The 17427-nt window shown below is 40.3% G+C and overlaps 3 protein-coding genes across 4 annotated transcripts in view; all 3 read right to left on the bottom strand.

Moving 5' to 3' along the window:
* ccdc88b (coiled-coil domain containing 88B) overlaps window positions 1–454 on the bottom strand; it is a 41973-nt gene extending 41519 nt beyond the window's left edge. For both annotated transcript variants that reach the window (XM_049736220.2, XM_068652012.1), the window contains exon 1: window positions 264–454. In XM_049736220.2, the coding sequence (XP_049592177.1) occupies window positions 264–323 (60 nt within the window). In that variant the 5' untranslated portion in view covers window positions 324–454. The remainder of the gene's footprint in view (window positions 1–263) is intronic.
* Window positions 455–2148: 1694 nt separating this feature from the next.
* Window positions 2149–8270, bottom strand: rom1b (retinal outer segment membrane protein 1b). The gene is made up of 5 exons (XM_049751951.2): window positions 7551–8270; window positions 6358–6600; window positions 5004–5191; window positions 4043–4289; window positions 2149–2890 (listed from the first exon to the last, which is right to left on the bottom strand). Exons 1-5 carry the CDS (start codon window positions 7698–7700, stop codon window positions 2663–2665), a joined length of 1056 nt encoding a protein of 351 aa, XP_049607908.1. The 5' UTR covers window positions 7701–8270; the 3' UTR covers window positions 2149–2662.
* A 1100-nt stretch (window positions 8271–9370) lies between these two features.
* On the bottom strand, window positions 9371–17055 carry si:ch211-276i12.4 (uncharacterized). The gene is made up of 7 exons (XM_049750042.2): window positions 16672–17055; window positions 14757–16368; window positions 13249–13277; window positions 12939–13067; window positions 12017–12083; window positions 11773–11883; window positions 9371–11379 (listed from the first exon to the last, which is right to left on the bottom strand). The coding sequence occupies exons 1-7, from the start codon at window positions 16770–16772 to the stop codon at window positions 10807–10809; spliced, it is 2622 nt and encodes an 873-aa protein (XP_049605999.1). The 5' UTR covers window positions 16773–17055; the 3' UTR covers window positions 9371–10806.
* Window positions 17056–17427: the final 372 nt, after the last annotated feature.

Genomic DNA, 17427 nt, shown 5'->3' with positions numbered 1-17427 from the left:
AAAAAAACTGTTATGAAGAGGCAAAGGAAGCTTCAAAAAAGGAGAAGTTGGCTGTTTGTTCGGCTGCACACGATGAACTGATAGATTTAGTAAGCATCAGTGTTGCAGTTTAATTTGCTCAAATTTACGAGTGAAAGATAAACAACTCGTGGAATCAATACAAAAAAGCCATGTCAAATTTTTACACTTTCTGCACACCATTATTATAGAAAAAATTATGACCTTTTTCTCTGGGCGAGAGTGATAAATGTTAAATGACATACCCAATGCACCAGTGCACTCTCCGTGAATTCTTCTATTATCTCCATCACACTTGAGTCCATTGTAGTGCCACAATAGATGAGAGGCACTACAGCAGTCAGGCAGATGATGAACAAACAATATCAGTGCTTTAATGTAGTGACTCTCACAGAGTCCATCTTCTGTCAAGTGAAGTAGTTTGACATTTGTTAACCCCCCCACAACCCCCTCCCCCCCTCCTCTTCCTCCTCCTCTTCCTCTATGACTGTGACGCCCAGTTCCATTGCAAAACCACACCGGAATTGTCAGAAGGCTCAAGTTGCATTCGTTAAGCAGTCTTCTTTCCACTCTACCATGTTTCCTATTATTCAAATGGATCACAACACATGTCATATGGTGATTTGACAAATCATGTGCTGAGATCCCATGACGAGGCCTCATTTCCTCGTGTGTGTGCAAAACAAAACAAAAGCTTTCTCAACCTTTCTCATTTGATTGTGTACAATGTGCCAGCGTTGTTCTCCATGCAATCAGGAAAAAGTACACAATAAAGAGAATAAGAAAGGTTATACAAATTAAGATTTATATAGAAACTGAAGGGAGCCAAGGTCAATTCAATCTGAGTGATACAGTATTTCGACTCTGTTGCTTCATCCCTTAAAATGCTTTTACACACTGTGTGTTGCCGCTCTCTGGTGGTAAAAAATCAAATTGTCCATATGCATCAATTTGGATTGTAATGGTCAACAGCAAATTTTAATTAGAGATGGCTTTATGAGTCTCAAACTGTAGTTTTGGCGCAGGTTAAAAACATGTGTGTGTTTTCAAGCACATTAGGGCTTTCATTTTCTTTCTTTTTTTTGTAGTTTGACCTATAAAAGCTTGCACGAAATGGATTTTGCCATGTGCTGTAATTGATAGCTATGACGTTTAAAGAAATAATTCCACCATTTGCTGACCCTAACCATTAATTAATTAATATTAATAAATATATTACAATTATATCATTGTTATTATGTTATTATTTTATTGAAATTTGATGTTATGGATCCGAAATGAGAGCAAATTAATGACCAGTGGGGGGAAAAAACATCTGGTTAAGTTAATTTCCATCTCTGATTTTTAAAAAGAAATGTAAAGATTTGTTGTCTGAAATAATTTTTTATTCAAGAAAGAGAAGCCACTTTCAACAGTCTCCCTTTTAAGACAATACGATTACTTGCTCTATCAGATGTACATTATGATCGGCATTGAATCATAGTATTTGTAATAATGCCCTTTATGTATTTAATAAACTATACATTTATTTAATAACACGTGATTGAATTAATAACTCTGACATTGTCATTTACCTTTGAGCCTTACCTCCTAAAATAGCTTTAATACATTTTTGGCTCCAAGTTATGCTTATTGACATATTTTCCTTGATTATTTCCCTTGTTGTCAGTAATCCATACAAGTATGCAAGTTACTTTTATATTAGAAGTGACTTGTCATTTTATGGGCACACATTTAGAACATCAGGAATTATAAAATTGACCACAGTGATCTATATTTCATGCATAATCTGCTTTGCTTTGTGTAAGGGGGAAGAAAAAAAAACACCCAGCACTTGTAGTTGCTGTGTTGCAAAATGTGTTGCTATGTGTGCAGATAGTGCCTGTGCAGCATTTCTTGGATAAAGTACACCTGGGATTATCCAATTGTTTCTGAGCTGCATAGACAAGATGACAGCTTCATGTAGGGCAGCAAAGTCTCTCTCTCTCTCTCTCTCTCTCACACACACACACACACACACACACACACACACACACACACACACACACACACACACACACATACACACACGCGCGGGCGCGCGCGCGCACACACAAATGCACGCACAAACTTTATCCAGCTGCTCTCAGATAACTCACAGTTGGTTTATTTGCTGTTTCTTGTACAAATACAAGCAGACACTACAAAGCAATTAAAAATTATTACCTTTATTTGGCTACATGTGTATTGCAACTTTAAAATCATATTCAAAGCATCCAATTGCGGTTCTGTAAAAACTTGAATGCTGTGAGATGATTAATGTGCTATATAGATAAAGTTCTATTGAATTGTATTAATACAGTGCACGCTGGATGAACTTTAAATTCAAATTAAGGTCAAAATGTTGACTAAACTTGTAAATACAGTAAGCACAAAAAGTACTACACATCTGATGAACAGAAGCTCTGGTATATGGTCACACATGCATGAGATCCTTCCATTTATGTTATTTTGGCTGTTTTGGCTGTGTTATTGGTCAAACCTAATGTTTGAAAAAGGTGTTCTACCGCCCACCAGCCAAATCACACCCAACCAAGTACAGTAAAGTAAAGGTGAGCATCCAACTTCCAGCATTATTCTGCTTCTGATTTTATCCAATCAATCTCTAGCTGGATGTTGGCGGGGCCTTTTCTGCGTCGGGGGACCCTTCGGCCGCACTGGGGTCGACCTGGTCATATTTCAGCATTAGTAGGATTTTCACTTTGGCTTCCTCCAAAGTTTCCTTCACTCCCTTCTCCAGCAGAAAACCCTCACTGTCACCCTCTGGCTGCTCTTGAGCCATTGCCCCTTCCACCGAAGTTTGCAGGTAGCGCAGGCTCAACAGGACTGACATCTGTACGCGGTGAGGCAGAAGGGATAGGAACAGTGAGATATGTAACACCAAAAATGGATGCTAATAGACATATTACGACAAAAGCAAACAACAATCCATATTTGTAATAGATTTGGATGATTTTGGAAAAATATATGAAAGCAATACTTTTTGACTGATTTAAAACATATAGCTTTTTTACATCTACCAAAATTCAGCATTCAAAATAATTCCAAATTCCAAAACAAATAAAATAATGTTAAATATGAAATAAGAAAAAATAAGAAATTCATGCTGTCTAAGCATTGAACTCTATGCAGTGTGGTGCACACATGGAGATATACTTGAACATTACAAGTCGAAATAGAAAGTGATGAACTTTGTGAATATAACTCTTTTTTCCACACATTAAGAAGAATATAAACCTATTATTATTAATATAATAATAGATCACACAAAGAGATCGAAATGGGAACGTAATTTCGATCTCTTTGTGTGTCTTGGCATGTGAAGAAATTGACAATAAAGCAGACTTTAACTTTGACTTTGATACTCCATGTCATTGTGTGACATTTTTTTTTTATTTGAATGTAAATCCCTTCTGGTGTGGCTAATGCTAGTTTTTGCTAGTTGGTCAGTAAAGCTTTCCATTAAGTGCTACCATTACATTATGATGGCAATATTAATAAAATCAACAATTTTAATGTTATTTCGATCATGGAAAGATCACGATTAAATTTCTATTCATTGCCAAGCCCTATATTAAGATGAGTGCTGTGGGCCTGTGACCTATCTTGCATTTAGGGGTTTTTTTTTGTTCCATTAACAATCCTTGACTCTTCTGTCTACTTCACCATCATGCACAAACTAATGTTTATTGTATACAGCAACTTACTTGGGCTTTTTACATTATTTTGCCCCTTGCAGATTGCTAAAATGAGGAAACCAGAATATTATAAATTGCTTGGATTTTAAGCAGTTCACGTGGACATTCTGGGGTCCAATAACAAATATATTGTGGTTAATTGATGCTCAATCTCGTGAAAATCAAACATGATCACATTATTATTTTATTACAACTTAAACGTGCTCTAAATCTTAAAGTTTCTGCATTATTTTTGTGATTCTACCATCCTTAGAAATTGCCAACTCTGTAGTGACAGTGTGATCCACCTGTATAAAGATGACCGATAGCACGCCAGGACCAGTTGAATTCATCAGGTCCATGTAGTAGTCGATCAGAGCCTGCCGGCAGCCACGATTGTACAGATTGAGCTCCTCATTCTGGAACTCATAGCTGTAGTGAGCGTTGTTGTCTGTCAGGTGGTACTGCAGGCAGGGCCGAGGGGACGCGGGGTTACAGCAGCTGAACGGAACACCATCCAACAAATAGCGCCCGTCTATGTTGCTGCGGATGCGACTAGAGATTGAGGGAAGAGAGAAAAGATCGAAAGTGGAATGAAAGAAGAGGACAGGTAAGGAAGGATTGTTTTGTGTTATTTAAGTGTGAATATCTATCTTGCAACCATCCACTACTTTCACTTCCATTTGAAGAAAGATGATGCTGGTAATAATGCCCATAACGGACAGCAATTATTTGCTTTCATTTAAGGGGAAGTTGAGTAAAAAAATCTTCCTAATAATATATTCTATGCACCCCCACTAGCCTAATTAATATTGCATTTGTGGAATAAGATTTGAGCAAAACTATTCACCTGTTTTTATCCATCAAAATAGAATAGAATAGAATAGAATAGAATAGAATAGAATAGAATAGAATAGAATGCCCTTTATTGTCAGTTTACAACTTAGTTGTACAACGAAATTCGGATAGCTGCTCCCTTCCTAGTACAAACATACAAAATTTAAAAAAGTATAAAAGGAAGTCTGAGAATAAAAGTGAAAGATCTTATTTACAGATTTACAGATTTATTTATTTACAAATCTTGCACACCCATGAGATCGTTTCCTTACAATCCTTCCCTTTATCAGTAAATCCCTTCAAATAGCCCTCTCCTGCGCACTCATCATCTTTTCTGCCCTTTTGGATGCTGCTTCCTCTTAACTCATGCAGATAAGGAGCTTATCTGTATTTCTTTTATCTGTCCACATAACTGTATCATCATGTACTCACTCCTTGATATCCTTGGAGGTATAGTCCAGGTATCTGCTGCTGACCCACTGCACCTCAAACCAATCCCTGAAGTTGGTGTTTCCACAGCAACGAAACTCCATCTGCAGACGATCGATCGTTTCTTTTTGGAAACAGCGGCCTGGAACGTCGGTGTCCTTGTAGAAACGGATCCCATTTCTCAAACCAACCTGAGATGAGGGAGACACAACCATAAAGGATGGGTACTTTTTCATCTTTGTAATGACTTTCCGAAAAGTCAATCCCACCATTTTAAAGTTTGTGGCCTTTTTTTTTAAAACCACACAAAGCGTTTTTCCCGATGACATCAAAGATTTTTCGTGTTTATTTAGTCGTTTTAATTTTGAAATAAATAGGGCTGCAATTAATGATTATTTAGATATTTGATTAATCTGTCAATTATTTTGTTGCTTAATCAATGATTTTTTTTAAATGTTCTGACTTCCGTCACGTTATTTAAAAACGAGGCACATTGCAATTAGATTAAAAATTATTTATAATTCAGTTACTGGTTTGGTCTGTAATGCATCAGAATATATGCAAGAATAATCATTGATATTTTCCAAAGTAAGAGCAAATGGTTTATTTTGATTCAACACCAATATAATCAGTCTGCTTTCATAGAGGACTGCAGATATCAGATGATATTTCTTGAGCATTTGTAAGATTTTGATTTAAAATGCTATCTAAACGATTCATTCTTTATAAAAAATAATTAATGAATAATTTAATCATCTATTTGTGATGAATCAAGTGTTGCACCTCAGTGCGGCAGTATTTTGTGTGCAATCGCCCTCTGAAAGTGTAAATTGAATTTTCCTGATCATACTTGGAGCCCATTACTTGTTTTAAGATTGTGCCCATTCAGTGCGTGACGAATCTTGGGTTATCACCATTGGACTCAGGGTGGATAATCTGGACAATTGGATGATTTCCCTGTGGGCTGGGCTGCTTTATGCATATGCGTTTTGAAATCAGCAAATCAAGTTTGTTTGTGACATTGTATATCCCCTTCTCTTACTAACTAACACATTAATTGCTCCAGGTAGTCCATTCTTTTATATTGTTACTAAGTTTGTAATCAAGTCACAATACCTTAATACTAAAAGTTGAAATATAACGCCTCCATATTTATATTACACCCTGTCTGTGGAAAACAACACATTAAAGAAGCATAACAGCATCAGAAGTGATACTTGTAACTGTAACAGAGCATGCTGGGAAATTAAAATATTACGACCTAAAGCGAGCCAATCTGCGCCACGAAACTCCAAGATTTAAAATGAGACCCCCTTCTCAGTATTTAAAAAGAAAAAAATCTCAAACATGAGCCCACCTTCAGAGACTCTTCCAGGCGTCCCTGCAGAGCGTAGCTGAGCACCACCACAGTGACAAGCAGGCAACAGATGAGCGCAGCCATAGCGTACCAGCCCAGGAGGAAAACCCTCCAACGTGGGAAGCGGTTCGGGTCCATAGAGTCCTGGCACACTCGGCCGGCTATCCAGTTCGTGATGATGGAAGCCAGGCCCACCAGCATAAGAATGTTGGGCACCACATGGATCTCTGTGTTATCCATCACCTGGACAAGGAAAAAACATAGACAGCTTACTACACTGCTACTACGTACGTATCTTTAGAGATTCATTTGGACTGCAATTGCATATTCCCATAATTTGGTGGTTTCAATCATCTAGTGACCAGAAGCTCATCCGTATTTTGTAAAGTGAACTATTCATACGTTTTACATCATACAGTACATAAACTAACCCTTTTTATGTTTTCCCCCTTCGAGTAGTCCCTACTGCGTAGGTAGTCAACTCCGGTCCTCGAAAGCTAATGTTTTCAATGTCTCCCTGTCGCAACACACCTAATTCAAATGATTAGGATTGTTATCCAGCTTCTGCAGACCTTGCTAATTATCTGACCATTTGAATCAGGGTGTTGCAACAGGGAGACCTAAAAAACATGCAGGACAGTGGCCCTCGAGGACCGGAGTTGCCTACCCATGCTTATTGAACAACATCAAATTGAAATGATTTAGACAAGTACACCTTGCGAATCACAATGTGAATCAATATTCTTATAAGCTCCAAGGTTTTAGACTCTCGAAGAAAGTGTTGTTCTCATGCAACATTCTTTGTGCGTCACTCAATGCTCCTTCTCAAGCATCGCCACCACAAATCAATAACACTTTGCTTCACGACTAAGAGATTACGGCGGCCCTGCTCACACTGGTGATCAATAATGTAGCAGAGGGCACACGATGGCCTGCAGCTGTCCTGTGCTGTCATCTGCATATTGATGCTTGCAATCTATGTCAGTCCATAGGACATTGGTGTGGATGGCTCGGGTTTTAGAGGTCACCATCTTTATAATATTAGTTTCAGTATTTCAGGTAGATAGATTCTAAACACAATGTTTTCAGATTGTATGAATACTCAACGGGCTATATGATAAAGTATGTGGATTACATGTTGTCAAACAGTCACAATGCTTTTTTTTTTTTTTTTTTTTTCAGTCCAGCTTTACCTCAGCCCTACGGAGCAGCTCTATCTTAAGGTAGACCCCCAGCGAAAAGACAAAGGACCCGCACAGCACAGCCATCCATGACAAGAGCCAGAGGCCCTGGGCCAGACGCACTCGTCTCTGCTGGGTGAACTTCATCTTCAACAGCACCATGGCTCCTTACCGCGCACCGCTCGACTTCCCACACAAGCTGAAAGATGACCAACAACTGAAGTTAAGGGTGAACAGAGGAGAATCCAGAGGTGACCCGCTGCACGGAAAAGGAAAACCCTCAGAGGTTGTTTTGTAATCCAGCGGTCAAAGCAGGACTACGCTGGTAGTTATTAGCAGGTTGAGCTCATCTAAGTTGTTCCTGGTGGAAAGGATCAGCAGATAGATCCCCGGGATGCTAGAGGACAGTCAATAATCCAAAAGCACAAAATTGCTTTGATAATGAATTTTTGGGGTGGAAAATGTTCGGTGTATAATCCGAGATGTTGAGAAAGTGTAGAGATTTGATAATTAGGAAAATAGTTCTTCCTTTTCCTGGAGATATGACGTATTCCACTCAAGTAATTGGTCACTCTGCGGTCGACCCGCCTCGCCTGCAAGCTGAAATCAAAGATTTCCTCCTCTTGATGTGATCTTGTAGTCAGATGGCGCCTTGGTGGGTTTCTGCATGTGCGGTGCCCCCCCTTAAACCGCCATACCCATGGTTGGAGGACAGAGACTGGGCAAAGTGGAGACTTTGGAACCCTAATCCCCCCATCAGAGTCTCTGGGATCCTATTAGAATCCAGGGGCCAATGGGAAAGCAGGCCAATGTCTGATCAGCAAAGTTGTTTTGATGGACACTTTGAAAGGGAGGGACGATTGGAATATTACGACAGCTTTAGTCACCTGACATTCATTTCATGCACTGTGGGTTCTTAGACAACCTGAGGACAACCTGCTCATTGAAAATGTGTCATGTGCAGGGTGGACTCTCTGTATTTGTGGCCCCTGGGACTATATCATTTTGGATCCCACCACTTGACTGCCTATTTTCCAGTGCCCACGTTCAAGTGGTCCGTTGAAAAGTGCTAATTAAGATTTTTCAAAATAAAATCTGAAAATGCACTGTCTCTTCCATCATAAATATTGGCACCCTTGATTAAGACACATCAAAGGCCTTTAAATGGGCAAAAGCGGTATCAAATAATGGATGGGTGTGTGGATGGTTTATTATATGGATTCAAAATGGTGAAAAGGACAAACTAAAGTATCACATGGAGTATCATATGAAAATGGGACTTGTACGGGGCTATATTGTCAAGTTAGTAATTATATTATACAGTATAATGCTACAAATAATGATGCTATCCATTAGAGAGCCTGCAGACCTCATTGTGTTTATGATGCAAGTTAGAGAGCACCTAGATAGTGGAGGAGGATCAGTTGGATTAGATTGTTATGATAAGCATTTATGACAAATTCTATTAGTGTGAGGCAGCACAGAAAAGCAAGCCTTCACAGATGCTCCAATCATGTAAATTTGGCTAAATCAAAATTCTGGGATAGCACCACACCAGAGCTGGGATTGTAACAGCCCCATCAGAAATCTGTGTATCCTCAGCAAAACGCCTCTGGCATTTTATTTGATTTATTTCTAGAATATATTTATATTAAAAAAATATATGGTGTGTATTGCTCAAGCTCCCCTGGAAATTCTGGAGCTGTGCTTGCTTTTGTAAGACGACGCCCCGTGACTCTGCACAGGACAAATATAGTTGTAAATGCATTGAAGTCAGGTTGTTGCCAAACACTTTTCAATACTGCCCAAACAGAAAGAAATGACTCAAAAAGTAACATCACACACTTTTATTCATATGAAATATGAATAATGAAATAGGGATGATTCAATTCAAAATCCTACCCTTATAAGACATCAACAGGAAAAGTCTTGGAAAGCCCAAACTACAAATTTGTGCACAGAGAATAAGCAATGGCATGATTACACTAGTTTTGTTATTAAAGCAGAAATACGGTGGTACATTCTGAAGTGACATGCAATGTGTATTGATGGTGACAAATTAGGACTGGGGTATGCAGATTGAAATAACATCATTTTTTCCAAAATCCAAATAACTTACACCGATATAATATTGTATTTACACGTTATTGCATAAAATCACTTTTAGTCATATTCCTTAAAAATGTCAGTTTACTACTATCAGTAGTACATGAGTTCAATTATCTGTGATAAATATTAGCTTTCTTCTTCTGTATGGATGTTGTGCCTCTCATTTTGTTTGCAAGAAATTACCTTGCATGAGGAAAAACAACTATTCAGAGACAAAAAGTGTGATTGATAAAGTGACTTGTGCACTCATAGGCATGCTCACCACCATGGCGTCACGCTTACCTCATTACCCCAGAAAAGTATCTTATTCGGGAGCAAGTGTTACACTAACACTAACAGTATTTTAAGTAAGAATCTATCCAATTCCTTCTTTTTCACTTTTGCTGCTTCTTCACTCTGCTTCTGTTCGCCAGTGTCATGTCCAGCTGATGGCAAAATGAGGGATTTTCTAGAAATTGCTATTCTGCAGGTTTCAGCAAAGCTTCTGAAGCTCAAGCTAACAGGTCAGAGCAAGAGGACTGATTTTTTCTTCCATCCACAGATCGTTTTACTCATATAATACCGTCAGCTCGTTTTAATCGTCATAACAAAAGTGGTCTTTTTGAAAATTCCAATCATTTTCTTAACTTTTCCTAACAAAATTTATAATTGACATAAACAAAAAATGAAATCAATGTTACATTTCCAATTCATTAATTACCAGAGTTATTTCCACTACTCTAACAAAAAACAAGAAATAACTACACTAAAATATACATATTATTATTATTATTATTATTATTATTATTATTAATCAAGCATTATTTAAAAGATACATTATTTGCAAATACCATTCATTATTTTATACGTTTTGAGTAATATTAGTAGATTTACTGAAAAGTTACTTGAGGTGAAAGTCAATCCCTCTGTGCAGTGTAATAACTGAATTAAACCTTGTCTCATTCTGGTCAATTATAAGAACTAATAAAACACAAGGCAAGTAATACAATATAAATCAATACAAACAATCTTGCAATATAATCCACTGGCATTTCCAAGACAGATGAAGCATAAACACAAATGCTCAGCAACTTTGTTTCTGGCAGTGACATTAAATTCCCATCATCGTGTGTTGCCGTCGCTCTGGCCCATGCCTTTTTGGCTCGGCTCCCACTGCCAACTACTCGTGCTCCTTCCCTTCACCAACCCTCTCATGGGTGTGCAGCTGCTGCATAAACTCATCTAGGATCTGCTGGGCAGACATGGAGGTCACATTCGCAGCGTCCTGCTCCAAAAGCGTCACCAATACCTCTCCCTTTTCAGCCATGCGGTCAGCATGGTGGAGCTGCTGAGGCTTAAGAGGGATGTCAGTGTATTTTACACCCTGGGAGGACTGCTGTAGGTTCCTTTGAGGTTTGGCAGTGTAATCGGCTACTATTTTCTGATAGATGGCGGTGCTCATGTCCTCCACTGAAAAAGGTGGGCTGTTGCTGGACGGGGGAACGCCTTGGGGGGAGATTTGACCTGTTTTGGGCACTTCCTGTTTGAAGGGAACAAAGGCTGTAGCAGTGTCCGACATTGTTAACCAGCTGTAGCTGTGTGCCGCTCCCTCCAATTTAGGAAGGTGAGCTGGCTTGAGTGCCGGTGGGGAGCTGGTTGTATGGTTGCCAATAGAAGAAGGTGTTTCAATCTTCTGCACGGTCTCAGCTGAGTTAAAGTGCTTATCCAGTAAATCTTTGATCAGACACGGCAGCTGAAAGTGAGACATGCATTGAAAATGGAGGAAGAGGAAATGTCCTTTAATGTCCCCAACCACCGGCGCAAAAAAAGGTTGGGGACCACTGCTTTAATGCATTGTTTGTCATTCTCATTTCGGATTGCAGGAGGTTAAGTAACGTGTCAAATTAAATGTCCCTTTACTTAAAGCAATATGTTTTTTTTTTTAAGAAAATAGGCTAATCCTCTTTAATTTAAGTGTATTTAAAATGAATAATCAGGAATAAACATTAGAAACATTTGACCTCTAAACATAATGTTTGACAGTGTCGAATCTGTTGATCAAAACTGAGCATGGATCTTTTTATACAGCGCTCGTTAAGAATGCGTGCTTGTTTGCTCATTGTCCACTAGAGGGAAGCATGCTCACATTAATGTTCTCCAGCGCAGCAACTGTCCTGTGAGCGCCCTCCAACTCAGACCTCAGCTGAGACACGCGATTGAGAAGGTACTTCCTCTCACTGCTGCTCATACTCTCCGACTGTGTACAGAGGGGCAGGGGGGAGGGAGAGAGACACATTCAGAAGGGAACAGCCGCTTTGCTTGACAAAGCAGCGTTTCAAAAAGCAAGAAAAGGGTCCCTTGTGTTATTCTTGCCTTGCAGGTTTTCTCACCGCAATGTGCAAATGTTCCCCCAGCAGATTATTAGCCTGCCTGGTGGCAGTGTGTGTCTCCAGTAGGCTGCAAGTCAGAAACAATCAAGAAACAATTTTTATTTGACACTCCTATTCCCCATCTTAGATTTTGCACACAAGCACAGTTGTTGGGTCAAAGATTGTCTCAAATTGTCCCAATTGTCTCAAAGAAGAAAGTTAAATATACTCAAAAGCTTGTGCTCAGTGTGAGCAGACAGCCTTTTTGCTCCAGGCTGTTAGTGAAACATGTTTTAGTTGTATGTTAATAAATATATTTAACAATTGTAGGGCCGAGATTCACTATAGTTAGACAGTCGCTCATGGGTGTGAAGTGACATAATAGATCACGCATGAAGTTAGCATAGGGCAAAGCAATTGGCAGAAGTGCTCATGCTCTGTAGTCTGTAAGTAGAAGTACAGACACTTGTTTGGAAAACAAAAACAAAGAAAGGACTGTGGTTAAAGAAATACTGATTCAACTCATGTATGATGATACCAGATACAGAAACAAAGTATTTGTACACTGACCTACGCTGAAGGGAAAAGGGTCACATAAATGTCACAATCGGCTCCAAACATAAAACAAAACGCATTGGGGCAAATGCCTTGTACAATTATTCACTGTGTTCCATGGATCGATGAATCAATAGTAACTGTTATGCCCAGTCACAGGATGACGAGATGTTGATTGATCACCAGGGGACACGAGCTGCTATGACTATTCGTGGAATCAACGTGAGCCCAGAGTACTTACTGCTCTGCAGTAGTGAGGATCACATTGCTTCACATGTGACAGGCATTGAGCGTGACATAAGAGATTGGCACTCACCGGACACTTCACTGGGTACGCATTGATATAATCCTCCACATTATAAACGTTTGTAGGTTTAATATTCCAAACCTTTTATATTTGTCTTTAACAATGCTGAGCTCATCCCTGGTCCTCTGCAGCTCTGACTCTAGACTTTCAATGCAGACCACTGTCTGCAGCAAGTTCTGGTGAAGATCAGTATTCTCCTCCTGTAGTACCCTGAACACACAAAACAAAAGATGGCATTTTATAGATGTGTTTGATTTTGGTGTGTATCTTTGTGTTTACCACAAGTGGCATTTTAAAGAAAAAATAGATGTACAATAATATAGATATAGTATGGTGATATAGATTTCTGACTATCCTATTTATCACAACATAAAAAGAGAAAAATACTTACTGAAGCTGCTCAGCATCACACAGTCTGTCCTATAGAAATGCAATGATGAAGAAAATATTAAGTTACATGAGGTAACATTTGCTGTATTTCTTTAAAATTGTTTACATTGCTAAGAATGTTTGAATACAGATAAATTGCAGCCAAGACTAATTCAAAAACATTCAACAAATAAACAAAAGGGTAAATAAAACCACATGAGAAACATGAAAACGTGCCATCTATCAATTTTGTTCTGATGTGACCTCGTTGAGCATACAACGAGAGCATTGCACATTGTTGGGGTCAATGCTTCATCACGAGAGACATGACATTTCCTGTATCGATTGTGGCAAAACTGCCCCTGGTAATTGACTCTTTACAGATCAATTTGTTCTTTTCTTCCGGGCAGAATGTTTCCACAATCTTACGCAATCATGTAACATCGGCATGCATATTTTGTTAAATTATAGTCAGCCCAAACAACTCAAACTCTTAAGATGTTTTTTTTTTTTTTTACCCACCTCAGTGACCAATTTTCTAAATTGTGGTGATTGCAAGGACAGCAACTTTTGCTTACAGTTTGAATGTATCATCAGTTAAAAGGCTTCCCCTCAAAGCACTGCACTTTGCTGCATTGCCGTGGTATGACTCAGAGTATGTGGTATTCGACACCGCCCTCGGAGTGACTCAGCTTCTTTGCCTCGGCAACGGGAGAGCAGCAAGTCCATTTGCAGCGCGCACGTAACCCTACCCAATTCCCTATGAGGCATTCATGACCTTACTAGCTTGCCATTTTATAATTAGTCTAACAAATCATCAAGGTGGCATCCGATTTTTTTTTCCTGGGAAGTATGACGCATCAGACCTCCAGAATACAGTATAATGACGTAATTGTAGAAGCTAGTTGAAGTGTGCAATATGCAAATGAATTTGTACTGACAGCAAATACTGCAGCGTATACCATGAATAGGGACACACATTTTACAGTGGCTCTTTTTTTGGATACTCCCTTATAACGAAACATGTAAAAATTCTCAATTAACTTGCATACAAACAAACAGATTACTCAGCAAAAATATTTGAATCAGTTCCTGAGAAATGGCTGTTCATGAGAAATAAAGACAAAAGTGCAAATGATACATTGGCTTTCTTACGTAGCAGGATTACGCCCAAAAACATTTTTCTTTGCTACTCTAGTATAATTACACATGCCCCCGGGTCAAAGTGACCTGTGGATCTTACTCCAGTTCCTGAGACACAAACAAAACACACAGGTTAATGTATTGCCTTTGTTACTAGTGATCAGGATTACACACACAAAAAAGCGTTCATGACAGGTTTGTATAATAAAACTCGCCTCCGGGTCATATTGACCCAGATACATTAGTGCCACACCTGAGAAAGGAGCAAAAGACATAAGTATTCTGATTTGAACTGAACTCTAACTCCAACTGTAAATGCAGTTGTCTTATTCATGTCATGAGACTACAACTTTGTGTTACTTTACAAAAGAATTAAAAGAAACTCACTCTGCATTTTTTGGAGCTTCCCACATGCAGTGAATCGTGACGCCGGCTCTGCTCCGAGCTGTGACTGGTAGTGGTGGAGGCTGTATCTCGGGTCCTGGATGAGTCTGATTTACTGGATGAAGACTCAGACCCGAGGCCCATTCTTGCACCCTTAGCTGATGGGGGCGGCGGTGAGGCGTTTGGCCCACGTTGGATTGCACCAGTCTGCACGTGCTGAGGCTGAGGGAAGTGTTGGGAGTGTGGGCTATATAAGGAATGGTTTTGTTGCTTGTAGTGGTGCCGCAATTTGGGCTGGCTCAACTCAGGGCTGGTGCTGGTTCCGTCGGTTAGTTGAGAACCACATCTGCCGTACCTGTCCTCTGTCAGAGAGCCCCCAATGGGTGACAGTCTCTTGTCTTTACGGCTTCTTCCATGGTGAGCATTTCGAGCGGAAGAGTAGACAAACTGATGAGGCGGCGGGCTACCCTGGTAGTTCCTAGCCGCATATGAAATAAGTCTGTCCGGATTGGAACCATCTGAGTCTTTTCGAGAGATGCTGCGAACACTTTTGTCCTGTCTGCTATGCTGTTTAGGATGCTGTTCCCTCTCCTCACCAGAACTTTTCCTATGCTGCTTAGGTGGGAGTTCAGGTTTGACAGGATCAAGCGTTTGAGTTGGTGCACAGGGCTTGCCGGTAACTTTGTTATTGTTCACCCCAAGTATAGAGAGATAGGACGGACTTATCACCTGTTTTGTTATCTCATCAAGGAAAGCTGAGAATTGCAACTTTCCCTGCACGAAATTTGCCCTCGCTTGCTCCATCTCAGCTTGCGCAATCTCTTTCTGACCCTGACCACCGGCACCGGGATTCTTTTGTTTGGGAACTCTCGGGGATATCACCTCCATCGATTTAGCTTTGCGTATGTCGGCATGAGGCTCCTTGTTCTTCAGGATTCCTTTGCTTGGAAGCTGGCTGGATGACACGGCTCTCTTTGGGCCCCTAGAATCTCCTAAAAGGTCTTCGTCACTGAAAGTCAGGCTTTGATTCAAACTCAAAGTCTTGTACAGACTCCCACTATTTGGTGCCTTGGATTGTTTCCTGCCATCGTGGCCTTCATTACCCTTTAGGAGGCCTTCCTCACTTCTGCTATGACTTCGGTCAAGGGGCGAAAAATCACCCCTCCCTCTCTGTTTTGTGCTGCCATGTATGGGAACAGCAACACCACTGCCATTGCCGCCATGTGTGACCGTGGCAAAGATAATAGGCTCGCTGCTGTCGTCTTCCTGAAAAGCCCTGCGAACGTCCGCAATATTGGAGCAGGACAAAGAATGCTGTGGACGCTCAGTGTGGCGGAGACAGAAAGGTTCGTTTGCACTTGCCTCCGTGAACCAAGACGATGAAGAAATGGAGGAAGAGGATGAAGAGAGAGAGGAGGAAGAAGCTTGGGCCAGAGTTACAGGAGTATTGTGGTCAAGTATTTCATCCTCATCAGTTTGGGGAGGTTGATGCATTTGATGATGATAATGATGGGTGACGGTTCGAGGGTTGCCTCGGAGGTAGTGACCATGCCGATGGTGGTGGTGCCCTTGTTTTTTTTCTGAATTTCTATCAGCATCATCAAACAGCTTATACCTATGGCACAAACACATTGTTAACTGAGCTTTAACATACTTCACCATCCCTCCATTTATCCATCAATCCAAAAATCCATTTTGTCCTCTTTGGGGTTGCAAGTGAGCTGGTGCCAGCTGACTTTGGGCAAGCGGTCGGGCACATGCTGGCCTGGTCGACTGCAGTGCCTATAAACTGTTAGAGTGGTGCTCACTCTAAAGCATCTCAATATATAAGAACATCACAGAAGATTTATCCTTGACTGTCTCCTACAATATTTCACAAACAATAATCATCATTTTTAAGTCTGTACAAGTATCCTACCTGTGTGACTCTGGATCTTCGCGAAGAGGATGGTGGTGCTTCCGCAGCTTCATCTCCGCCGGTTCAGAGGGGCTGTGAACAGGCCTAAAAAACTTCTCCATCACCTGTCTCTTCCCTGGTGGTAGGCTATTAATGTCGCCTTGTTTGAATTGACTGTACACAGGCCACTGATGGTGATTAGGGCTTCGACTGCTCCGAAGCTCCAGTTTCTCACAAGTAACTGTTAGTTCTGTAACCTGTATGTCAGCTGCAAATTTTTGCTCCGCACCAAATGGTTTCGTCTTCAGCGTTACAGACCTCAAGCTCTATTGTCGTTTTAGTAAAGGCCCAGTTTCTCGGATTGTGTGTCTACCTACTGTAGATAGGTTTGTCTCTATTGTCTGACTGCAGAGGAATGGAATAACAGCTTTTGAGCACATAGTGGACACATGGTGGCATCATGCCTGACGTAACTGGGAGCTCATTGGCTTGGCTAAAAGAGGGCACTCAATCGAAGAGCTAATCGATGTTGGACTTTTGGAAAAATGATCTAACCAGGATACAATAAGCAAATTGATGTACGTAACTTGCTTTTACCTGTAGCTTTTGTACCCTTGCGATTATTGTTCTAAATTGACCCATTCATGTCAAGGATCCATCCTAAACTACATAACCCTGCAGGGCATGGGCCAGCCTTCGACTTTTAACTCATGGTAGAACACATTTGGCAGCATTTGATTTAATAGTCATTTAAAACTGGAGGACATTTCAGGTGCC

Source organism: Syngnathus scovelli, chromosome 1, assembly GCF_024217435.2.
Source record: "Syngnathus scovelli strain Florida chromosome 1, RoL_Ssco_1.2, whole genome shotgun sequence".
In the NCBI taxonomy this organism is placed as follows: domain Eukaryota; kingdom Metazoa; phylum Chordata; class Actinopteri; order Syngnathiformes; family Syngnathidae; genus Syngnathus; species Syngnathus scovelli.
Note: the sequence above shows the minus strand (reverse complement) of the source record. Positions and strands in the feature narration are given on the sequence as shown.